Below are 26,627 nucleotides of genomic sequence, written 5' to 3'. Positions count from 1 at the left end.
CATCATTATCATACTTCAAATTCTCTAATGCTTCCAACTTTAGAACTTCTTAAATTCCCAATGAAAAAAAAGCTCATGCAGCTAAACTGCATAGAAACTTATCAGAATACTTTACATCATTCCTTAAAAAATATTATAAAACTAAATGGAAACTTACCAAAATACTTTATATGTTTTCTTAACTAAAATTTATAGGAATTATTTTTTAATTACAATTTTATAAATTAGAGTTATAGGGGGAAAAAAATACTTAAAAGGGTTGACAACTATTGGTGAGGCTAACAACTATCCAACAATAAAATGTTATTTCCTTTCACATATAAACCTATGTTACAGAAAAAGAAAAAAGAAGGAAAAAGAAGAAGAAGAGAAGCCTGGAATGCTTGAAGGGAATCTTTTTTGCTTTGCTAGGGTGTCATGCAATCTTTCAATTTTCTTGCGTACGACTCTGTGTCTAAGCTCTCATTCCATTATTTCCACTTGTCAAACTACATTTACTACAGGAATTTTTAGGCTAGCTTATAATGGTGTTCATGCTGCTACTTTGGAAAGCCATGGTGCCTTCATTGAACAAACATCGTTGCAAATTCATCCCAAACATTTTTCATGAGGTAATCCTGATATTATCCTTCCTTTGCAAGAATTTGAGGTTGCTTGTGATTGGTTATAATAACATACCTTAATAGGGTATTTTGTGGGTAGGACTCCTCTTGAAGCTATGCTCCAAGAATGGGTTAATAAGAGCTGGACTCTTCGTGGAATCCGCCTTGATGCTGTGCAAAACCTTACCAAGGGTTTTTTCTTGTTTCACTTTGCCAACCTGTCGTACGCAGACGCAATTTTTAGTAATGGTCCTTGGTCTGTGCATTCCTCCCTACTTGTTTTTCAAAGGTGGTTGAGAGACTTCATTGTCTTTGATGACAAAAAGCTTAGGGTTCGTGTGTGGGTAGAGTTCCCAGGTTTACCCTTGCCATGTTGGCCTTTTATTGAGTCCATTGCCAATACTCTTGGCAAAGTTATCACAAAGGAACATGAGAAACTTTTCAATGCTCACCCTCAAAAATGCGTCTGTGTTGAGGTTGATCTTTCCAAGGATCTTAAAGATTCTTTGGAAATACACATTGGGGCTCAAACCTTCTCTCAAAAGTGCTTTATTTGAAACTACCTAACACTTGTTATAGGTGCCAATTAGTGGAGCACAAGATTAGGGATTGCCCTTTGGCTATGCCTAGGGTTAAACCCCTACCTAAAGAGGTTCCTTCCAAGCCATTAGAAAGGAAAAAATAAGAGTGGACTACTACCGGGCACAAGGGAAAGACTCCATTGGCTTCTAAATAGTCATATGCGGCGGTTGTTTCAACTTCTCCTATTTCAATAGGAGTGCAAACCTTAGCCATTTTAGGGGTGCAAGTGATTTTTTCAGAACCTAACCCTGATGTTTCACAGGTTTCATACCCTAATGTTTAACAGGGGATTAAGATGGTCTCCAGGGCTAACGCCTTGGTTGTGATTCACACCCCTCTTGCTACTTCTTCCATAGCGACTCAAAATGTGTAGCGTTCTTGAACTCCTCTCAAAGGTGTTAAGAAACCAAAGGAGAAATGGCAGGCCATCAATCCAGAAGATTTTCCTTCTAGCTTTAATTCAGGTTCTTCTTTCTTCTAGAATAGTTATTCCTCTCTTGACGATGACGAAGCTATGGAAGAATTTTCGTGAATTTTTTGTCATGGAATGTGCAAGGTCTCACAGACCTCTCCAGAAAGTACTATGTTAGGGACACCCATCATAGACTTGGAAATTTAGATTTTCACTGTATGCAAGAAGTTAAGATCTTTGGTTTCGTGCTTTCATCTGCATGTCGTGTTATTTGGTCAGATGGCATTATGTTTTCCTCTCCACACGATGCTAGCAGAGGTGGTATAGTTACTCTCTTGTCACCTTGTCTTCATTCTACTATTATTTTGCACAGTTCTGACCCCATGCATAGAATAATTTGGCTTTTGCTTTCCATTAACAATCATTCTTTTGGAGTCGTTAATGTTTATGCTCCCAATGATGTTGTGGAAAGATCTCCATTGTAGAGCTGGCTGGTTGACAACTTGCCTCCAACTACTTGGGTTATGTGTAGTGACTTCAATATGGTTGAGTTGGCCTCTGAAAAAGATGACATTTTGCCTTTTCGCTAGACAGATGGGGAAAGGGAAGCCTAGTACTACATGCACAATAAATTGGGCCTTTTTGGTCCAAATACTAGTCGTCGCCAACATAGTGGGGTTTGGCACACTTGGTCCAACTTTCGAGCTGGCTCTGACCGCATTTTAAAGTGTCTCAATCGTGCCATGAGTACTGCACAATCTTTTTTCTCCTTTCCCGAGGATCGAGATCTACCTGTCATTCCCTTGCCAAATGTGATATTATTTGACCACTATCCTATTTATTTTGTCATTTCATGGCAAACAGTTATCTAGAAAGTTGTCAAGTCACAATTCTTCCTCAACATGTCTATGGTGATGCATGCTTCCACTATTGCTCATATCCTACGTGTTTGGAATTTGGAGCCACATCCACATTACCAAACCTGATGGATTCAGTGGTATAATGATGCCAGTACTAGAACTGCTCATTTTCTGTGCATCTATAGAAGGCAAATGGCGATTTTCAGAAGGCGGTCTTATGAATCCACTACTTTTGCGCTCAAAAAAGCTTTTGAGGTTCTCACCCTTAATCTTGTTGATGTTGATTTGCAAATTAAACTTGCCAAACTTTGCCATGACAAGCAGGTTGTGGATAATTATGCCACTCGAGGAGCCCAAATCAAAGCTTGCGTCCATTGGTTGGAGGTTGGTGATAAAGCTTCGAAGGAGTTCTTCCAGGCTTACCAAGCTTGTCATACCAATTTTGGGATTAAAAAAATCAAGGCATTTTTGTTCTCTCTAGTCTCCCTAACATCCTGCAAGCATTTATTCTTCACTATGAGAACATTTTTGCTTCGCAGGGGAATTTGGTTGCTCAGGAGGAAGCTCTCAGAAAGTGTATTTTTGTTACTCCAAACAACCTAGCAATTGAGCAATCTGCTTTTTGTGCGAAACTTCTTACCCTCTGAGACCTTAAAAAGGAAGTTTTCTCCATGGCAAATGATAAGTCCCCTGGGTGTGATGGGTTTCCTTGTGAATTTTACAAACACCTCTGGGAGTATATTGGTCCTGATCTGTACAAAGTTTATCTTGAAGCCTATCATTCTAAAAGGAGCTATTATCAACAAAAGAAACATTAAATTCATACCTAAAGCTGGAGATCCTGAGGATATTTGCAATTGGCGGCCCATTACCCTTTTGAATGTGTCATATAAGATTATTGCTAAGGTAATTTCTCTCAAAATTCACCACCTCCCGCCTTTAATTGTGTGGCTTGAGCAAACTGACTTTATCAAGTCCAGATATATTCTTGACAATATTATTGTTGTCTGTGAAGGAATTGATTGGGCTCGCAAGACCAGGTAGCCAGCTATTTATTTTAAAATAGATATTGCAAAAGCCTATGATTGAATTGAATGGCCTTTCATTTTGGCTATGGTTCGGGCTCTTGGTTTTGGTCCCAATTTTATGCAGTGCGTGGAGATGCTCTTTGGTGATGCTAATGCCTGCATTACCATCAATAACTCCCAATCTGATGCCTTTGGACTTTTTTGTTCCATCAAGCAAGGTTGCCCTCTGGCTTCGATGCTTTATGTTCTTACTGCTGAAGGGTTTGGCTATTTGCTAGCCTACTCTGTGTCTTCAGGTTTGGTTTGTGGCATTTCTTTCAATCCTCTTCCCAGTTGGTAAATGGTCATTTTGCTGATGATTCCTTTCTCGCTCTTTTGGAGGATGAAGAAAACATCAATAATGCCTTAAATTGCCCTGATAGTTTTTGTCAAGCCTCTGGCTCTGCTATTCAATGGCATAAAATGCGCTATTATTGCTAGTCTTTTTTGCCAGCGTCACCTTAGCTTAATTGGTTTCAATGGAAATGGTTCACTCATGGGGAGATATTTCGCTTTCTAGGCATTCCTTTTGCTTTTCAAGCGTCACCAGTGGATATGTAGAATGCATTGCTTGCTAAGATTACTAAGAAGTTGGATTATTGGCTCACGAAACTGCTTTCTCTTGTGGGAAAATTCCTGATTTTCTCGAAAGTTTTTGCAGCAACACATGTCTATTCTTCTTCTTATTGGGCTCCTTCCAAAGCCTCCTACCAGAAATTAGAGCGATTGCTCAGTGATTTTCTTTAGGCCTCTGGTTCTGATCATCATGACTTTCACAAAGTTGTTTGGAATTTTTGTTGTCTCCCAAAAGAGTTTGGAGGCCTTGGCTTTCTCTCCACACGGAAATAAGGCCTTGTTTTGTGTGCCAAATGGATTATTCATGCCATTGATGGAGATGAAGCCTAGAATATTTTGGTTCAACATTGCATTTGTTTCGGATTTCCTATCAACTGGTTTGCATGGAAGGGGATTGGTTTTCACACCCTTCTCATCATGCGAGTACCCATGCTCATATAGGGCTCTTTTATTATCAAGAGCATATGGAAAGCTTGGGAAGTTGTCAAGCCTTAGCTTTGCTAGTCTAGTGACGAGTTCTACGATGGGCCCTCTTTGAACCAACAAAACATTTGATGGTCTCCCCTGTTTGCCATCTAGGGTATTCCCCTTGCGAAGACTCAAGGTGCTAGTGCTCTGTATTTTTCCAAATGAGGCATCAAGATTCCTAAAGATCTTTTCTCTAGGTTTTCCATGAGTTTCAGATCTTGGGAAGATATGAAAGTCCAGTACCATCTTGCCCGTCCAAATCGGAAGACTTTTGACTTATTGCTTTCTGCAATTCCAAGGCACTTAATTCATAAAGTGGGTATTCAATCTATTAGACCTTGGTGGATTGATTGGAAGTGGTATCCTGCTATTTTTTCACTAGTTACAAACCATGTTTGGGTTATAAATGGCTTTCTCCCCATTTTTCAATGGTGGATACGCTCAATCAGAGATGGCATTTACAATCTTCTCTTTCTCAATGGAGAAAGTGCTTTGACACTATTTGGAGTGCTATTACAGAACTCAAGATTGCCCATTTTGCTTGGTGCCTGGCTTTTCAAGGGCTTCCCCTTGGGCCTCAGCTCAAGCATATTGGGGTTTCAAATCCTAGGTGTCCATTCTTTGGCCAACCCGAGTCTTTCTTGCATTGGTTTTGTAAGCATGCTCAAAATTATTGGCATTGGATTCATGATTTTTTAAAGTTGTTTCAACCTGAACCCTTTTCTTAGCACATGGTTATTTTGGGCGATTCCCCTAGGATCCCTAAAAAATTTACCTAGATTTGGCATACCTTAAGGATGGAGATTTTGTTCACTCTGTGGAAAGATAGAAATGCTATTCTTTTCACTCACAATTTTTTTGATATTAATATTGCTATATACACTAAGATGTGCATTTGTAGCAATGTAATGATGCAGATTCAAGTGCAAGCGAACAAGGTGGCCTTGGAGGTGGCCCACCTTCAAGAGCTTTTTAATCACTGGGGCAATGCCCCTTGTACTATTGCCAGGGTACCTCTAGATGCCTCGGTTGATACCTCGACGCCTAGAGGCTATCGCCCAAGGCGCAACTCCTCAGGGCACCGCTCACACACTTTGCGTTCCCAAGCTTCCTGCCACTGCTCTCCTAGCGGTGGTGATGATGGATGGAGGCGCCGCTCAATTTCCTTGCCCCATGGTGGCACTAGTTGGTCCTCAGCTCCTCCTCCTGGTGCTTGGCGAGTGGTTTTTGGGAAATGACCTTTTCGTTTAAAGCTAGCTATTTTGCCTCCACGCCCTGATATGAAGGATGCTGACCAGGCCACTGATGCTGCTGATGTTGTTGCTGACGGCTGGACTATTCTCAGTTTGCCTCCAAACCCAAAGATGATTGGGGATTTCATGATCGTGATGAACCGCTTCCCTCAACAGGTATTGGTTTAGTTGCCCGAGGGCTACTTTTTATAGTTTTTTTGATAAATTTTTGATGTTTCCGGCCTCGACCGTGTAAACTTTCATAAGATGATCTTGTATCCCGACCTTTTTTTTGTAAATTGTAATCTTAATATATTATTTATTAATAGAAAATGTCTATTCATAAAAAACCAAAAAAAGGAAAAAAAAATGAAAAACAAAAAACAGAAGGAAAAAATAAAAAACCAAAACAAAACGAAGCAAAGCTCTCACGTGACTTAAAAATTATATTGCACTTATTATGCACATTGACCCGGCTGGCCTTTTTTATAATAATTGTATATTTGATCAATTATTAACCAATAATACTATGTAAAAACATCAAGAACGCGTCCATAAATTGGAGGGAACCGTTGGAGAGCCTGACAAGCTCATTTTCAAAATCGCGCTCTACATGCGAAATTAAAACAGCAGATATTGCAAAGAAAATCAGGCTTTAGCATAATTCTGAGAAGAGATCGTTAAATATTTCAACCGGCTTCGCATTGAATTGTTTCAGGTAAAAACATTACCAAGTCAGGGGACGATTTTTCCCTTCAATTTTATATGAACAAACAATTTGTAAATAATTCGAAATTGTCTTCACTATTTACTGCTTATCTAGGTTAAATTCTCGCAGGTGAAGCCTCGTAAGTTTTACTATCCTTTAAGAATTTACAACTTTCTCGCATCCTGTACGTATTCAGTAAGCTACATTGGTGTGAATGATTTCATATTCTTGATTATTTTCTTCAGCTGTTTTGAGCTCACGACGGCAGCAATTTGAAGTCTAATTTCAAAATTGTCAGGAGATTTAGTTTTGCATCCGCATTTATTTGGTGTTTTTCTTGTGCATTTTCGGGTTGTAGGTTATACAATAGCTCTTTTAGTCATTTGAACTTGTACAGTGTGAGATCTTAGCTCCTTAACGTGATTTATTCAAAATGTTAGGCTTGCTTTTTCGCAGACATGACTTTATTCTACGTTTAACTGTTGTTTCATATAGAAAAATAGCAGCTGGATAGACAATTTCATGACTAATAGACACGCTTCCAACATGTATCTACGCATATTTCTAGATAAAATCTGTATTAGCGATTCTTTACAATCAGGTTTGCAATATTTTAGGGATTTTCTTGCGATAATTGCTTAATTTATATTGCAGAATCAGAATATGACATGTCTCCCATATATATTTGTAATTGATTTTTAATTCTGTGACGGTACGAACCGGACCCGAATTTGGGTGTAGAATGTCTATTATAATGTATGTGTAGGTCATCTTCTATTTTCGAAGAGGCATGATTTACTTTCCTTTAAGAGTTGATACACACACCCGAATGAAGCAGCCAAAGTCAGTTGCTATTTGAGCTTCCTCGCGGTTTTCATCTTGTTCCATTAAAGATAATTTCATAAAATAAATTATTTGACTCCCAATTAAGTGTAAAAGATAAAGTTTACAAATACTCAATTTATAGATAGTTACAAGGCCCATATTTAGAAGAAAAGTGCGGAAATTTATTATGTATAGTAAATTTATCATTACTTAATTAACCTACGGTGGAGGAACATTAATGCCACAAAATTTCTGGATTTTGACTGTGTTCAAATTTTTACATTAATATTCTGGATCATTTTTTTTTGATTGTGTTCAAATTTTACATTAATATTCTGGATCATTTTTAATATAATTTCTTTCTTTGATTCTAACTCTTCTTGATGATATACCATAGAGTATGATTCAAAATTGCAAAATAGTGAAATAAAAATTATCACATAATCAATCCAGAAATGTCATTACATTAGATTCACTTATACTGTCTCTATTTGATCAACTTGTCTATATTTTATCTGAGTCAACCATTCATGCTATTGCCCCAGTAATTTTGGAAAGGTAACTGTGATCAAGTCAAATGAACTTAAAACAGTCGTATTGATTCAATATCTCGTCCATTAGTTTTCTATAGTAATTAACCTTAGTTGCAAACGTAATATATGCTCTGTCTTTTAATGATAACATCAATTTTACTCATTATACTTACTGCAAGTTGAATAAAGGGTGTGAAGTCATCATGATGTGAACTCATAATTGATTGATTTGTTTTTCTCAAGTGAAAATACACAGTTTAGGTTTTTTTAATTTTCATTAGAAAAACACTTGTTATTGTTTTACATTTTTAGTTGAGCTCAATCTCTAATAATTATCCAGGAAGTTTATCGTTATTGCACAATTTTCAATGATCTAGTAGTTGTATTGGTAGATTGCTTTTGGAAATCAGCCATCAATGAACCACACATTCTAACGGTGATTTTTCATTTCAAAATAAAAATTATCCACTTATTGATCCTTCCCTGATTATATTACTTATTGACACCTAGCTTGATATATTCCATTCTTTGATTTTGGAGGACTTGCCTAAAGTTGTACATGCAATTAACTTGATATATTCCATTCTTTGATTTTGTAGGACTTGCATAGAATTGTACATGAAATTCTGGTCGGTTTTGTTGGATTTATTGATTGATTTTGTAGTTCATTTTCAAGGTATATTAGTGCAATACCTTTATCAAAATTTGAGAGAAAAACTATTTACTTTATTCCTGTAGAAGTGCCTGACACTCAGTTTCTGGTTTTTGCAGTTTTTCCAATCGTCCAATTCTTTCATTGACTTAGATATCTTTCAACATGTCGCAATCCAAACAAGAAACTTCTAAAAAGAATGATCCAATGCAAAAAAAGAAGATTTTTGGTATGGCCACTGATTATAAAGTGTATGATCTCATTGATTTTCAAGTTTTTTCTTGGAATAATAATATAAAAATAAGAAAAGAAACATGTTAAAGGTATGAGCAAGGGGAGGTAAAGATCTATGCAAAAAGATCAATTTATGAATCGAATAACAACTTTACCAATATGACGAATATGTACAGATCTTTGTAAGTAAAGATACCAGTCGCTATTTATTTATTCATAGAATAAGGTTGCAATATTTGACAAGAAATGTAAAGCTAGCACACTCTCTGGTTTATACAAGAAAGGTAGGAACTTCTGAGAAGAGATGCAATGTTACCACAATATGCTCTCTGCTCTCTTTGTTACACTAAATTATTTTTTTAATCAAAGGGGGTGTCTCCACTCCACTACAAAATATTATGTTCACATTAAGATGACAATTTCTTTATAATTATTTTCACCAGGGAATTTTATGACAACAAATCTAATTTGATCTGATTTGCATTAGGCTTTGAAAAGCTACTTGAAAAATGCCCCCTCGCTCCTGGCCTTGAGGAAATTGAGTGGGGATGAATGTCATGCCATGGAACTCGTTGAATCAATTTCTGGAATTTAAATATTTTTGAACCATTTCTGTATTTTCATTTCTATGGGCCTTTTGAGTTTTTATAAGAATTTTTAAGTGCTAAGGAGAGATTATTATTTGGTGCACTTGAGACCAAATTCTTGGCCATTATTTCGCCCCCAAGAAGTCTTTGAATTGCTTGATTGTCATATTCCTTCTAGATGTTATCAAAATTTTTGAATATGCATGAGGAGCAATTAGACTGTAAGGGATTGGATTCGCATAGTATCATTTTCTTTTTTTTTGATTGTGCATTTGTTATGTGGGTTTTTAATATTCATGTCTTACAATATGACCATATCTCGTTGAATTGTATTACGAAGTACTTCTTTGTAAAGTCCTTTTTGAAGCTTATTCACAGATTGATTGCATCTTCTCTTTGCTTGAAACAACTCTTCAACAAAACAGTTTCTTAATTGGGAAAATTTCTTCAATATTTCTATAATATATTTCATGATGGGACTAAGGTTGTTTTACAAATGTTTGCTGTACTTCTCATCCTTTTGCTGCCAATTTAGCTTTGGTATTCTAGCTCATTAAAAGTGGATCTATATCTTGGAGTTATTCTCTTAGAAAATATTCCAACTTGGCCCTTCTAAAATTATTTTAAGATTCCTGCAAAATGTATGCAATCTCCACTTTCATACCACTGCTAGTTGGTAGGAAACTTGCTTTGATACCTTACTTAAATTTCCTTGGGAATTTTGTTTGTATCACTATGGATTGCTGGAGTTTTGATTTATTAGGCAATGGCTATTACTTACAACAATTCTAGCATAAATAACTCGAGTTAAATAAAACAATGGACATCAAGACATGCAACACCAGGAAAAAGTAAACTGTTTCATTGATACATGAGGAATCTAGAGTTAGATTTGAGAAGAAACATATTTCTTTCCTTATGATTTCATATGAAAAGATGTAGCAATTTCTATACAGATATGTAAATCTACTCTGTCTATTATAAATACAAAAGATGTATTAGCCTTTGAGAAGAGCCATGAAGCTACTATAGTATTCCTTAGTTCTCTCTGCTTTGGTAAAATGGTCTAGATTTTGCATTTGGATTGCATTTCCTCTATAGCCATTTACAAAAAAGTAGTAGGAAATGAAAACATTTAAAATGTGTTTTTTCATCTAGAATTTGAAAAGTCATATGGCAAGAATCTGACATGAAACTCAATATAAATTTTAGTTTTCAGGTGTGCATTTTGTCAAGATGTGAAGAGGTTAAAGAAAGTCCTTTCTTCTTTTTTATCCTTTTTGTCTTGGTATTGGCACATTGAAAATAATTCATGACCTTCAATAGTTGATCATCTAAAAGGAAGGTGCCCATCTTGAGGTGAGAGTTTCAAAGTGCCACTTGAATCTAGTCAAATTAGTTACCAAATATAGTCCAAATATACACAACTTGCTGGAGAACTAATGTTCTAGACGTAGGAGCATAGCACTAGCCAATATAGTTAATACTTACATGGAGGAGAAGTTGACAATGTTGTATGTGTTATTGCAATGATAATATTTTAGTCTAATTGGCTTTCTCTGAGGTTGGGTTCTTTTATGTGTTAGAAAGATTAAGGAAAAAAGATATATTGATGTCCATGAATGATCAAAATTTCAAATAGTACATAAAGGGTGTATAATGTACAATTGACACAACAGCAAAAGACTAGTGCAAAAGAAACCCTAGACGCAAAGTAGGAAACAAACAAAACAAGAAGAGATGGAGAAATAAATATGCAGAAGGATTAAGTAAAGAGATGTTAGCAAAGGTGTTTGACATTGGTTTTTGAATGCTTGACACATATACCTCTTTGAGCTCCACAATTTGTAAAAGGGTGTTCAAATAGCTTCTTAGATTAAAAATTATGGCTTCTAGAAATAGGACCTTCTACATTGGAAATGTATAAAATATATAGTACATAAACTTGTTGTAAGAGAGAGTTACAATAGTTGACCAACTTATGATGCATGTTATGACACATCTTAAGACATCATTTAATAGAAATAATAAAGCCAAAATGGTGAGTGGATTGTGACAAATTATGCTAGGTGGAAGGTGTATGCGATTTAATTTGAAGGCTCATCTTGGGATTCAAGTGCTGGAAATTTGACTCTGGGTTTAGGCACCACATTTGATTAACTCATGATTTCTTAATGACCATTTGATGAATTCATGTGCTTCTCTTATTTATTGGGTGCTTAAAATGGATATTTTGATAGTGAGTTTTGTTGACAATATTATGTTCCCAAAATTGCTATAATCTTTTAGTTGGTGATAGTCATGTGAAGGCTAAGACTTTGCAAGTTTACTGTAACCTTAGATTATTGAACAATTCATTGAGCTGCTTTAGATTGGGGTTTTTTCTCTCCAGAGAGTTTTTCCCATGTAAATTGTTGTGTTATGGTATAATATTTTTGTGTTTTTTCAACAAAAATGGGTAATTTTTTTTTAACTCAAAGGAAGATTTCAAAGCAAGAAGAGTTGTAGGCCTTACAGATAACAATTGACAAACAACAGAAAGAACCCCTAAGGGGAGCCCCTCAACAGTAACCATCTATACATTTTTGTCCTTCACAATTAACTTCTCCAAAGCCTAAGAACAATCTATAGACAAGAGTCCCCAGTCGCCAATATTCCACCCTTCCATATGCTCAAATGCCTATATAGATATTCAATTCACTACTCTATTTCACTTTGTAGGAATATCACAAGAGGATTCTAAGAAATAGACTCCTAACAAGCATTCCGAGTCAGAAGTTGTATAACCACCAAGTGCCAATTAACTCCTTCCGACCTTTGCTCATTCAGCATATCCACCCCAATCAGCATAGCCACCACATCAGATTCATAGATACTGTTTTTCCTACCAAGCGTACAACCTCCTTCCACAACATAAATAATAACAAGGGCTTCCATAAGGTTATTAACTTTTTAGGTAGAGAAGAAGAACAAGACATCCTAGAACTATCCTATCTAATGCTGCCAAGCCCAACGTGCCCAAGCTTCCCTTTGGAAAAGCCATTAGTGTTTACCTTCAAAATTGCTTGAGGAGGAAGCCATAGACTCTCATGATGAATCTTCCTCTTGGCTTGTTGACTCTTCCTTCCCACAAGATAGCCACCGATACCACAATTAACAATATTCAAATTTCTTATTATAGTCATATCAATAAGATCCATTGGAACAAAAAGACACATTTTGTAGAAGTGTTCTCTTGATGCTTGTTGATAATCTCTTTCCACAATTGATTTACCACAATTTTCTTATATTGGTAGATCCCATGATTCCTTTCTAACCAAAGATGCCAAATAATGAGAGCTAGAACACTATCCCAAGCTACTTAAAGTAAACAAATTTTAGTTGGAGGCCTGCCCAGACTTTCCCAGAACTCAACCAGAGAAGTGGTGTTGATACAAGTCTACTTCCAAACTTCCCATCAGAGGTGCTGCATTTTCCTAGAGTAAGAATACTGAAAGAAATATGTGGGGGACGTTCTTTTTTAATATCACAAAGAACATAGATATAAGGATTGTAAAAGCCTCTCTTGCATAAACTCTCCCAAGTTAGACACCTATTTTATACAACCAACCACACAGAAAAAAATTACATTTGGGCCAAGCAAATTTGTTACACAACTGTTTCCACCAAGAAATGCTGACCCTCCCATATACAGTTGCCTGTCCAACTACAGGTAGCAACCAAAACCGTTTTATTTGGATTAGGATCCCGAGCTAGAATATCTCTCCTTTTGAGGAATTACTCATTCTATTAACCAATGTCCTAGCTAGCTTTTGTTGAGCCTCCTTTGTACTCTAGGTGGCCACTCTTGAGGATCTTTCCATCTAAACAACTCCATTTGTCCCAAGTTTTAAACTACTTTAATGTCATAGCCCTTCTCAGAAACCCTAGTTGCAAAAGTAAAATCAAACCATGATATGATTTCAGTACTCTTGAAAAATATTTTGCAAGGAAGACCAATATTTTTCAAGGACAGTGATTTCCTGAAGGCGACAATTCAATAATAGTGGTTAGACAAACAAGAAAAGGATTGGTGAAATCTACTCACCATTGCCATTTTTAATCATTGGACAAGCAATATTAATGTAATTGACAGTGATTAAGAATTAGTTAATTAAGAATTAGTTAACAGTAACAACAATTAAGAATTATTAAAGGGAGTCAATAAAGACTTAAAGCAGTGATTATATTATTATATGATTAGTTATTTAATGAGCCCCTAGTTAATGATAAGGGCAGCAGTTAAAAGATATCCATCAAAGAATATCAACTGAGTTTGAGGGACAACGATTTGTTAAGGCTCAAACTGGTAATATGAAGAGATGTACTCCTTCCTATTGTGTGAGATATAAAAGGAAGGTTGCACCCATCCCCTCAACATCATTGAAGGAGAAGAAAAAGCATCAAGGAGAAAGAATGGATAATAATAAAAAATTCAGATATGCGATCCTTACTACGAGTATCATGTGATAAATATATTACATAATGAATCTGTTTTATCTGCTCTCTATTGTATTATCATGTATACAGTTCAGGAATATGATAAGTATGTCATTTCTTATACATATATTGTTATACTGATACATATATATTTGCATACCTCTGATTTAACATGCTTTTCGTTGCTGACTGAGCAGTGTTCTAATATAGGAGATATTTATGAAATACTATGTATGTTTTCTGACTGTTGTAACCAGCCATGGTAGGGGAAATGCGGGATTATAGGTGGGAAAACGGTCATGAGGACACTTTCTAAGCACACCACCTCATGGCATACTAGAGAGTCCCATGTGACCATTGGGGACAAAGGGGACTGCCTTTAGGCTTAGGAAGGATGGATTTTCTATGCAACCTATTGTGAATGCTCCTCATGTCCTCCATGTGTTAGTGTTTCATAGCCGCATAAGAGATCATTCTCACTAGCGATGATCTGCTTCAAGTTTCTTAGAAATATACTCTGATGATTCTTGTTTCTCTGTTTTTTTTGGAAGCTGTGATATCATGTTCCTTTCTTTGTTTCTCTTGGGAGAGACTAGGCTTTGTTATGTTGTTGATTGCATCCTACTCCTTGACATCATTTGATTTTTTTATTGTGGTCAAGTTGTTGGATTGTGATTGATTTTCCTTCACATATAAATTATTCTTGTCTTATTTACCTTCGTCATTGCTGAGATGGTTCGTCTTGGCATCACTTGTTTGTCTTTTCTAATCTTTTACTCTCTTTTGATGACTTGACATTGTGAATGGACGATTTGACATTATTTATGTCTTACTGTTGATTCAAGGGAGCTCGTACTGTGGCGTTATTGAAGTATCTTCATTATGGTTGTAACGGATGAAGGTCTTTTGGTACTATGCAATAGTCTCTTTGCTACCACAAGGCTCTGCTGTTCGAGTTTATGAATAATATTAGAGGCATCTTTTGATACTCTCATTATGTGTAATGAGTATTATTGTGAAAGTTTGTTATGTCTCTCAGTGTGTATTTAGAGCTTCATTTTCTTAGTGCGTGGTCTGTATGTGATCATAATGTATAATGTTGTAAGACTTCTGTGAAAGCAGTATTGGTGAAATAATCATAGATTTGTGTATTTAATCAAGTGATCCTTTTGTACTCAAGGTGAATAAGAGTCTTCAATTGATTGGCTAGAGTTTTTAATCATAAGCAGGAGATAATTGTATTGATTTGAGAACTCAATACATGAATCATCATTTTTGTAAGATGGGCTTTCACTCTTAAATGGAGGGTTTTCTGAGGATAAATGTTTATGTCATCTATTCTTGTTAATTTTGAGTTTCAAAATTTTCTTGAATGCTATTCTAGTTCCTAAAACTTTACGTGATATTAGAGCAGGTGTAAAGAAACGATCTAGAACCAAAATAGGACATTTGGATTCTAGAAGAAACATGATGATTAATGGGTGTCAAATATGTGGTTTGATGACTTATTGACTATGTGGAATTCTTGCTAATCGTATGCTGACAGGAATTTAAGAGATTATGATGTGTAATGGAAACAATGCAAGAAATGAGGGATACATATGAGAATGTGTAGCTAAAGAGCCTTGGAGGGTTGAATCTGTGATGAAGCTTCTTACCTGGAAGGATGTGGTGGTGTTTGAATTTTGTATTCTCTGCTTGCACTATAATTGTGTGATCGCAAAATATTTTTTGATGGATTGTGAGAAATTTTGGGCAATAAAGACACACGTATTTGAATAGTTAATTCATGCTATAATATCGAGTATAGTGAATCATTTTATGCTTCTGGCATTGGTTTGTATATTTCTCTTCATGATGGTTTGATTCTATGTACTACTAATCTCTCGTAAAATGCTTCTAGGACAAATCTAGAAGCAACGAGGTCCATGAGAGATTACATGCAAAGTCATGCAGGTTGTAGAAATGAGCATGGGGACACTTCTTGCAGCAATGGGACTGTATTGGTGTCATAGAATATCATTAAAGAGGAAGAACCTATATAGTTTTTCATTGAGATTTGTTTCTTTGAAGAGGAAGAAATGATATTTAGAGAGAGATTCTTCAGCTGCTGAGAACAAATTTGCATAGGCAATTTGAATTTGACATTAGTAACTCCAAAATAGGGTGATCTGTATTAAGGCCAAGGAGGACAGTACTGGACTAGAGTATGTTATAAGTTTTTGGAGGTGTGCGTTGAACACCATTCTGTTGTCTTGTATTTTGTCATCACAAGATGCTGGTAACAGTACGAAACTTTTTAAGCTAGTTACACATTTCTCTAAGTTTAATTTGATATTCAATTGTTTAATGTTGATCAATCAATTCATTGATCAAATAGTTTTACTGAAGGCTTTCGTCAAGTCTTTTTCATTTTTCTTTCTGTCGAGCCTATGCTTGATTTTTGAGGTCTTCATTGTCCTTTTCTTTACTTTTGAGTGTACATTTGTTAGTTTTTAGTCCTTTGGTTTTGCTCAAGTCATGGATTTCGGTTTTCCCTTTGATCTGATCTAACCTAGAGCTTAATCAGAGTTGTCAGTAAAGAGATATGGCCGTTTTAGTGTCTCAAAAGTGGACCTTTTTGATGCAACAACACGTATTAAAAATATCATGTTATATTTCTAATTTGACATTCACTTTTTGAAAACTATAACTTAAATTCACTTTATGTTATGTTTCTAAGTTACTTAAACTTTAATTTTTCACTTAAAGTAACCATAGTGCACTTTATGTTATAATTTTAAGTTGAGTTACTTTTTGATTTTTCACTTAAAGTCACTGTATAAATTATATAGTTTCAGTTTAATTTTTTATTTTTAAATCAAATGCTCATTTAAATGTTACTTTTTAAATGATATTTATGTGTTATATTTTTAATATGATATATAAATATTGTTTATGTCCCATTAAAGTAACATTTTAATGAACTTAAATTGATATATGTTTGTTAAATGACTTTAAGTTATCAAAAGTGGACCTTTTATGTGCAATTGCATGTAAAATCCATCAAAAGTGGACATTTTACATGTCACTACATATAAAGTACAACTTGAAAACATAAGTGAACCTTTTTGATGTCATTACATCAAAAGGTAAGTTTTTGTATCATTGCATCAAAAAAGTGAGATACAACTAAAAATATGCATTGCACCCCAAAAGGTCCAATTTTGACCATATGCATATTTTAAAATGTGTTATGCACTCCAAAAGGTTTGATTTTCTTTGTTGAGAGTTTTTAAAATATGCAAGTCACTTCAAAAGGTTTGATTTTGATCAAAAACATATTTTAAAACATGCATATCACCCCAAAAGGTCCAATTTTGGAAGGACACATGCATTTGCTCTCGAAGAACCCGATTTTGCTCATTGTGAGAGATTTACTTGGTGGATTTGTATGAAATCTTTCCCTTTAGGGTTGTTTTTGCTTGGCAATGGATTTTCTAGCATCAAAAATGGATTTATCTTGCTAAAAAACTATTTTTTCAAATTCCTTCCAAGGGCACGTTTTTGGAAGAATCTTCAAACAAATCCATTTTGAGTGATTTAAATCACGTTTTTGCAAGGAAAAGAGGCGTTTTGGCATATTCAATCATTAGCAATACATCAGGGTCACATTTTTGTATTTGGAAGTGAAAAACAATTCATATTATGCCTTTTTTGAATCACGTTTTTGCTAAAAACACATGGAAAATTGGGGTTTTAATCCACTTTTATGCGTTTTGAAGCCACTTTTTTACATTTGGATCCATGTATTTGCATTTGGGAAAGTCATTTTTGCATTCACAAGTAAAAAATGACTCACATGCATTTTTTGGCCACGTTTTTGCAAAAATGGCTTAGATTTTTGCATTAAAAAGTCACGTTTTCGTTCAAAAAACTCAAAAAATGGCATTTCCAGCCCATACCTTTGATCAAGAGGGATTGTTTTTGAGTTTTAAATGCATGATATTGTCTTTGGAGACCACGTCTTTGGCACTTTCATGTCAAATTCGACCCTTCATTGCTCATTAATATTTGTTAAATGCAAGTATGGAAAAAGTCAAAAAGTTGTTTGAAAATCTAGATTTGAGGGAGAATTGGTCTTCAAGTCTATAAAACTCGCTATTTTGGCTCTTTAACCTCCAAGTAAGTGGATATTTTTAAACTTGCTCATCAATTCATGTTTATCTTGCTATTTCTATGCACATTATTGCTTGATGATTGCCACTTGTTGAAATCAATGCCATGAAAATTGCATTTTTTCTTTAAAAATGAAGAAATTGTTCATTTTCTTGTTTTTGGTTTTTCTCCAATTTCCAAATTCAAATTTGTGTGTTGAAGTGTATTATATCTTGACCTGTTTGAATCACTTTTCAAAGGTATGTTTTTCTTTTGAGTTTTTGTGTTTTGTGCTTGCTTGCCGGTTTTCTCCACTTTGGAGAAGTCACAAGTTCTTTCCCAAGAACTTGTTGTTTCACTTCATGTGAAAGCATCATCACATTTCACTTCCATCTTCCATGTCAGAACACTTCACATTCCCATTCGACAAATGCGATTATATGTTTTCCATCTCATTCACCATCTACACATGCATGTAATCCCATTTTCCACTTCCATTTTCACTCATCTCACTTTTCGCATCCACTCACACAACACGATTACACGAAAAGCCTTACATGTAATTGCATCCAAAAGGTTCGATTTTGATTAAAAGTCACCTTTTGAAAGTCAAAACGATGTCATTTTCATCTTTCATGTGGTTTGACTACATCTTTTCACCTAAGACAACTACAAAGTTCATTTTCTCTCAAACTTCATTCCATTCTCGCCTCTTCATATGCATTCGCGCCTCCATGAACAAATACGTGCTTTTCCATTTTTCGCATCTTTCCATGCTTTGCATGTCATCTTCCATTTACATTTACATGTAAAAGCTCGTCCACCATCCACCTTCGCATTCCATCTCATCTTTCATTCCTTGTTACATGTTGCATTTACATGTAGTCATTTTTCGTGCAATACCATCTTGAAAGCCCATCACTTTTTAAAAGTCAAAAGTTCTCATTTGCACTCATTCCCATGTGCCAAGCACTTTACTTCAATAAAAAAAAGTTAAAGGTGCGAATGGAAAGTTATTTTGAGTTTACATCCGAACATCGTCAATAAGGTTTTCAAAGTCTCAGATAATCTAGAATGTGCCAGTCTACAAAAGAAGACTTTATCATTTAAACATGAGCAAAGAAAGCTTGAACATGTCAAAGTTTTCAAATGACAACAGACAATTCATCAAAGAGAGTCAGAGGTTATCAAAAGACGCAAGACCATGGTTACCAAGGTGAATGCAGTGACACAAAATACAGGAACTCCCAATCTTGTTATTATTCGAGATAGCATCGCCAAGTATAAGGCCTTTCAGGACAATCCCTAGGATTGTTTCATTTGTCTTCCTTCTTTCTTCTTCTTCTTCTTTCATGTTTGTAATTGAAGAGGATGTATTATATGATTATGTGTAATTACATGTAATGCGAGTTACATGTGTATGTAAAAGATGTAATGCGAGTTGCATGTAACCCTATATTTTCTCTTTTAGTTAGACTAGGTCAAAGTTGGTTGAGTTGCTCTCACTTTTTCTTCCACCTTTTTCTCAACTCCTGTGCCTATATAAAGGAGTGCCCCCTCATTGTAAAAATAATCTTTTGTTGTATGCAAGAAAGCTTTACTACATTTGTGCAAGCATAACTTTGATTGTGTAATACAAATTTGGGAGAAAAGTGAATAAAAGAAATAATTGGATTCGAAGCTTTGATTAGAAGCAATTGTGATAGAGCAAATTAGAAGCTTTGACTGTAATTTGTGCCTATTTTCTTGGTTCATGTTATTATTGTGTGTTCAATAAAAGAGCATAGTGATTTAAGGAGCAATCAGAGTTGAAGCTTTGACTGGGAGCGGTTGTGGATATATATAGCTAGAAGTTTTCTCTGTTGTTTATACTTTTTTCTTAATCTGCAAAATCGTTAAGTTATTCTTACTTTTAGGAGTCTTTGTTCCCTAATTGTAAAGCTTTTCAGCTAGCCTTTGAGTTAGTGAAGGTTTATCGGTGTCACTGTTTCCAACTCTTGATAGAAGTGTAGTTAGAGATTCACCCTACCCATTACTCGCTTCACGAGTAAGTGGATTCTTTCTTGAAAGATAAGAAGAAAGGATATTGGTAACACCCATTTTATAAGATCTCTTAGTTTCTTGCTTACCTTGAGTTGATCGAAGGAACGGTGAGAAGGGGGAGCCATCCCTTTAAGGTAGGATAGACTCTGTCTTATACACTGTGGCTGATCATCCTATTTTGCGGCTGGATTTTTACCCAAAACTTTCGATTGCAAAATATCTACCCAACACATTCCTCTGTGGCATTAATTGCATGCAATCTTATACAAGGAGGTTAGGAGGTTGATGCAAGTGCTTGAAGATTCAGAGGGAGCTTGTGTGGCAAATTAAGAGTGTCAAGTCCGTTGCAGAGGATCGACGAGATCATGTGGTAGTGGGACTCCTTGTTTGGTCAAATAGTTTATTGTGATAATCAAGGTTTAGAGTATGTTGTCCTTGTTGAGAGGGAGTCTCATCATTTATGTGATCTTTTAGGTGCTTTAATGAGTTCTTCTCTGCAAGGAATAAGTTTGAGGTGGAATCCCTTTTCAATGAGTTCTTTTCTATGAGGGAGAAGTTCGAGGTGCCAACCCTTGTTAATGAGTTCTTCTCTGTGAGGGAGAAGTTCAAGGTGCAATCTATTGTTAATGAGTTCTTCATTATGAGGGAGAAGTTCAAGGTGCAATCCCTTGTTAATTAGTTCTTTTCTATGAGGGAGAAGTTAATTAGTTCTTTTCTATGAGGGAGAAGTTCAAGGTGCAATCCCTTGTTAATGAGTTATTCTTCATGAGGGAGAAGTTCAAGTTGCCATCCCTTGTTAATGCATTTTTCTCTTCGAGAGAAGTTTGAGGCGAAGCTCTTGTTTTACCCTTTGAGAGTAGCCATGTTGGATCCACCCATTAGGAGTAGTCAATGGTGGAAATAATGTGTGAGATTCCATAACTTAGCTTTTTTGTTTCTTTTATCCTTTGGGAGTAGCCGAGTGAATATCATGTTGAGATGACAATATTATTTTGAGAAAATCAGCGATGTGATGTTGATATTGACATTTTTTTGTTGTAGCTTCTTATTCTTGTTATGTTAAGAGATGGAAAGACATATGCATGATCGCTTACTTGCTAAGAGGGAGTGTTAGTGTTTTGTAGTTGCGCGAGAGATCATTCTCACCTGCGGTGATTTGCTTCAAGTATCGTAGAAATGTATTGTGACAATTCTTAATTCTATGTTTGTTTTGAAATTGGTGAAGATGATATCGTCTTTCTTTCTTTGTTTCTCTTGGGAGAGGCTCGACTTTATCCTGTTGTTGATTTTGTCCTTCTTCGTGACATTGTTTGAATCTTGTATCATGGTCGAGGTGTAGGATTGTGATTGGTTTTCCTTCATATATATTATTCTTGTCCTATTTACCTTCTTCACCATTGAGATAGTTCATCTTGGCATTGCTTGTTTGTCTATTCTATTCTTTGACTCCCTTTTGATGACTTGACATCATGAACGAATGACATGGCATCATTTATGTCTTATAGTCGATTCAAGGGAGCTTGTATTGTGGCATTATTAAAGTATCTTCATTATGGTTGTAATAGACAAGGGTCTTTTGATATTCTGCGACAATCTCTTCGTTACCACAAGGTTCTCTTGTTCAAGTTTATGAATAGAGGCATCTTTCGACACTCTCATTATATGTAATGAGTATTATTCTGAAAGTTTGCTCTGTTAGTGTGTATTCAAGTTTCATTGTTTCAGTGTATGATTTGTATGTGATTGGATATATACAATCTTGTAAGACATTTTCATATAAGTAGTATCAATTTCTTGTATTTAATCAATGATCATTTTGTATTCAAGGTGAATAAGAGTCTTTGACTGATTTGGTAGAGTTTTCAATCATAAGTAGATCATTGTATTGATTTGAGAAAGGAATCATCATTTTGTGGGGTGGGTTTTTCACCCTCAAGTGGAGGGTTTTCCCAAGGTAAAAGTCAATGTCTTTCTTCTTGTGGACGCTATTTTGGTTCCTAAAACTTAACACCATCAGGGTAAATTAATACTCATTGATGTTCAATCATTGTAACTAAGATAAAATTGGTAAGATTAAGGAGAATAGCGATATGGTTTTCATTTGAAACACCTCTTCGATTGCTCCAAAGGGATAGGCTGAATAAGAGCCTCATTCATCTCTTTAAAAACTAGAGGGAGAATGCAATCTAAAACATACAAAAATCATCACTAGCATGTAGAATCCTCAAGAAACAAAGTTGAGAAGTGTCTAGAGAAATCTCCCTAAGGGAGGGAAGATGAATCCCCTCCAAGGAGACAAGAGAGGTAATTAGATTCCTATTGCTTCCACTTTTCACAAAGCTATAAATTTTTTTTTTTCTATCACAGTCTTGAAGCCAATCAATATGTGACTTTGTTTTCAAAAAATCTATATCTCCTTTACAATTACATTCTTTACTCTACTTTAATCTTCTGTTAGACTATGATCTTAAATTTGACAAGTAATAGAATTCATTTGAGATTGAGTTGTCATTTTATTGAAATGAAGGTTGCCAAAGCATTACCTATTCCATGGATCTTTTAAGTTTGTATTTCACAAGTTGCAATCACCCAAAATCATGTCCACAAATGAAGGGGGCTCATATCCGTAGAGTGCTTTGAAGGTAGTCATCCCGTTCAACATGTGATACATTGTATTATAACAGTATTCTCCGAGATGTAGCCATTAATCCACTCTTGTTGTTGTGCTGAAACATAGTTCCACAAGTAACCTTCCAACCATTTGTTCACAATCTCCATTTGTTCGTCAGTCTGGGGGTAGTAGTTGGTACTTGGCGATAATTTTGTTCCCATTAACCGAAATAATTCTATCTAGAAGGTACTTAGAAATCAACCATCCTTGTCACTAACAATGTTTCGAGGTAACTCGTGGAAGCAGAAAACTTCTCTAAAAAATAAATCGGTCACCTGTGTGGCCTGGAAGTCCAAGGAGATGGAAAAGAAGTGTGCGTACTTTGTCATCGGTCAACTACCAGAAAGATACAATCCATTCCATTTACCTTTAGATTTCTAGTTATGAAATCCATAGAGATGTTCTCCAACTTTTGTTCCGGAATCAGCAAGGGTTGTAATTATCTAGCAGGTAAGGTCTGTTTAGATTCGTTTTGCTGGCATATATGTCTTGAGAACCTTTCCCTTCCATGAGAACCTTTACTTGAGCTGTCTATATGTCTTGAGAAACCTAGGGTCTTGCTAATGGTGAGGCGTGCATTTCCTTAAAGGATCCTTTGCTTGAATTTGGACTCACGCACAAAATATATCCAATACTTGTAGTAGATGATGTCGTCAACTACCTTATATTGATCATCTTGAGTGTTGCCATCCATTAACTTGACCTCTTTCAACCTTTCGTCTCGCTTTCCTCCTTTATTATCCTTGCCTTCTTTAACCTTCTTGGTCTTTTCTAACCTTCCTATTTGAATTTGGTTTGCATGAATAGCCAAGCCTTGCCTAGCCTCAAATATTTTCAAATCATTTCCTCCAAATGTGCTCTTCCTTGAAATTCACTCTTCCTTGAGATTCACTTTTCACTTTTCACCGCCTCTAAATCAAATAAAAGAGGTAGGACCCCATATAGAATTGCTTTTGATTTTGCACTGTCCTAAGTTGTAACTCTAAATTTTCACTAATAATTATAGCCCAATCAAATTTTCTCTTTCGATTTTCAATTTCATCAATAAAATAGTACATCCAGTTCTCGAATTGCATACCTTGAGCCACGGCCATGATTTGGCTGAGAAACACAATAAGGTTTCCATACTTTGACTTGAAATTTGATCGAGTGAGCTTTGACGGCCTAGTAACTCCTTTCTTGTTTTCATGTAACCAACTCTGCCTTAGATGAATGAAGTAAGCATCCTAATTATCCTGAAAGAACTTGGTTGTTTGATCCATCATTACCACTGTCATGCCTTTATGCTGGGGAATATTGAATACTTCTTCGACCACTTGTCTGTTGATGTTAACCAACATTCTCTTCCCTTCATCAAAAACGATGGCCTTGGTCACAATATCAAATCGGGATGCACACTGCATTACTAATTCTAGACAAGGCAAGGTAGGAGGGATGTTTACCGCATAGATTAATTAAGAAACGCACACAGATAGTGAACACGAACATGAACAGCAAAATTCTTCTTATTATTATTCACATATGCCAACCAATACATTATGCTTGAATGATCTGATAAATACAATGCTTCCCGAAGGGGTTATAAATACTTTCCGAAGAACTTTCCCGAAGGAGTCCATCGGCCGCATACAACATGTCGCTACATAACAAAAACCTTTTCAAAGGGATCCGTCGGTTACATAACAAGAACCTTTCCGAAGGGACTTGTCGGCTGATACAAAACTTTTCCGAAGGGTCCTGTCGGCTGAATCACAATTTCTACTGACGACAAGGGAAAGCCGCTGTGTGTACAATTTTACTCTTGTAGATCTTCTTTGCCATGGGGATTGTCTTTCCTTCAATCTATCCTTCAACTGTACCATGTTCACCATGCCAATATTGGTATCACTTATTTGCCTCACTTTCGAGAAAAAGGTGGTCTTTGGCATCATGTCTCCCTTGTCTTTTTTGGTATTCATTCCCTTTGGGTTCTTGCTTGTACTAACTTCCACCATCCTAAACACTTATTTCTACCTCTTTGTTCTAAATGATATGGACTCCACTTATCAATCTCCAAACTTCTTTCTATCGATGGAATCTAGCTTATTTTTGCCTCTCCAAATCTTATCTCTACACTTATCAATCTCCAACTTCAATCCTAGGGGTTGGACTACCACTTATTTTTGCCTCTTTGTTACCTTGGGATGGACTACACTTATATCTCCCAACTTCAATCCTAGGGTGGTAATGCACTAAATTTATATCTCCAAGGAAGAAATCGTTGCTCAAAAATGGAAAATCAGACTCTCAAAAATCGCTGCCAAGGAGAAAATCGTCCAGCTAGAGGAAAAAATTTGCCCAACCTCAAGCAAAGGGAGTGGAAATGAATGAGGAAATAAGAGGGGGGAAGCCCCTTCTTATGTCCTCCTGTTGACCTCCAGAGTGGACCGACCTGCTTGGAGGGAAACAAAATTTAAGTTAAACCCCCTAAGATGGCCCAGTTTTAAATGAAACACAAACATAGCTAAACCCCATAGCGAAATTGCCCCTTCTAATTGCCAGTTTGATCCAAAATTGCAAAATAGAAATAAGGTAAGCCTAGGAGATGTCAAAATTTTCATTTAACAACATTTTGGCAATTAAAATATCATTAAAATCGAATCCAGCAAGCCAAAATCAATTTTCAATTCCAACCAATTTCATTTAACATTCTAAAATGCTCTAGGCAAAATTTCAAAGAAATTAATGAGATTTTGCAATTTAATCCAATTTCAATTTTGCGATACACTTTCAATTTTTAAACAAAATAAATCCTTTTCTGGCAATCGAAATTCAAACTCTAAAGTCAATTTCACTATTCAAATTTCTTTTCATTGCATTTTTTTAAAGATTTCCAAAACAACTAAGTCCACAAATTAATTTTGAAAATGCTCAAGCTTATACAATTATATCAAATTTTCAAAAATCTATCTAAGTCCAAAATTTGCAAATTTGTCCTGCTAGATGTTATTTTAACCATCGAAAAAAATGTTGTTGAATTCTACTTGGCCTAAAGACGAAATTACATGTCCTAGAAAATCTAGTTCCATAGGGGGTGAAAAAAAACCAAATCCCCTCTTGGCCAGAAGGCATCCAAGGTGTAAAATCGCCACTTCAAAAACCTCTGGACAACTCCAAATTTTGCTAAGGCAACCGAAAAATTCCCAACACCCGCGAAAATTGCCAAGGCTTGCCTGAAAGAGGGGGTCCCCAAAAATTTTGGGGCGATGGTGTGAAAACCTCACAACAAGTAGGCGTTGACCTTCATCACCCATGCCTGGACAGATATGGATCCAAATCCATCAAATGGCTATAAGTTCACTTTACTCAACTTCCTTATGAGATAATTGTTAAAATATCCTCAATTTTTGCCTCCAGAATATCGCATTCTCAATTTTGCGTAATCTTTGTAGGATATCCTCTTCCAAGTTTGCATTCTTCCAATCTTCTTTCAATTGTGCTTGAACTTCCTCAAAGGTTGGTTGCTTTCTTCTATTTCGTACCTTTGTCTGTGGAGGGAAAGCTGGCAAGGAAGGTCGAGAGCGTGTCAGATAAGGATTTGCCTTTCTCAAGATGGAATCAGCACCGTGACCATTTTGTTCATTGGATATCTTATTTTCTACCAATTTTCTAAGAATTTCTTCCAAAAGTCGTTAAGTGTCATTGTTTTGTGCTTGAATCCGCAAAAGATCCCTTAGTAGTGCCATGACTTTAGCAGGAGTGGGTTTTTGATCTACCACTCTATCAACTGAGTTGGATCTCTTTTGTTTTCGGCTATTAACTTTCATTCATTATCCATAGGCTGGCAGGATCACTGGCTTTGATACTACTGTAATGTTACAAAGGCGATATCTATCCGAAGGTGATTTCTGTCCGGAGGTGTTTTTGGTTTGGAGATCACCTTGGTTTGAAGGTGACCTTGGATCGGAGGCCACACAAA

At 35.9% G+C, this 26,627-nt stretch overlaps 1 protein-coding gene across 2 annotated transcripts in view; it reads left to right on the top strand.

The window, feature by feature from the left end:
* Window positions 1-6,331: 6,331 nt before the first annotated feature.
* The window catches only part of LOC149549921 (uncharacterized), a 161,776-nt gene continuing 141,480 nt past the window's right edge, over window positions 6,332-26,627 (top strand). Inside the window, exons 1-3 of one of the 2 annotated variants that reach the window (XM_089793145.1) lie at window positions 6,512-6,647; window positions 8,466-8,542; window positions 8,638-8,747. In XM_089793145.1, the coding sequence (XP_089649271.1) occupies window positions 8,684-8,747 (64 nt within the window). In that variant the 5' untranslated portion in view covers window positions 6,512-6,647; window positions 8,466-8,542; window positions 8,638-8,683. Of the gene's footprint in view, window positions 6,648-8,465; window positions 8,543-8,637; window positions 8,748-26,627 lie in introns of both variants that reach the window. The other variant, XM_089793144.1, reaches the window with a different exon arrangement.

Source organism: Cupressus sempervirens, chromosome 7 (assembly GCF_028749045.1).
Source record: "Cupressus sempervirens isolate cs-2001-9-10 chromosome 7, ASM2874904v1, whole genome shotgun sequence".
NCBI classification, from domain to species: Eukaryota; Viridiplantae; Streptophyta; class Pinopsida; order Cupressales; family Cupressaceae; genus Cupressus; species Cupressus sempervirens.
Note: the sequence above shows the minus strand (reverse complement) of the source record. Positions and strands in the feature narration are given on the sequence as shown.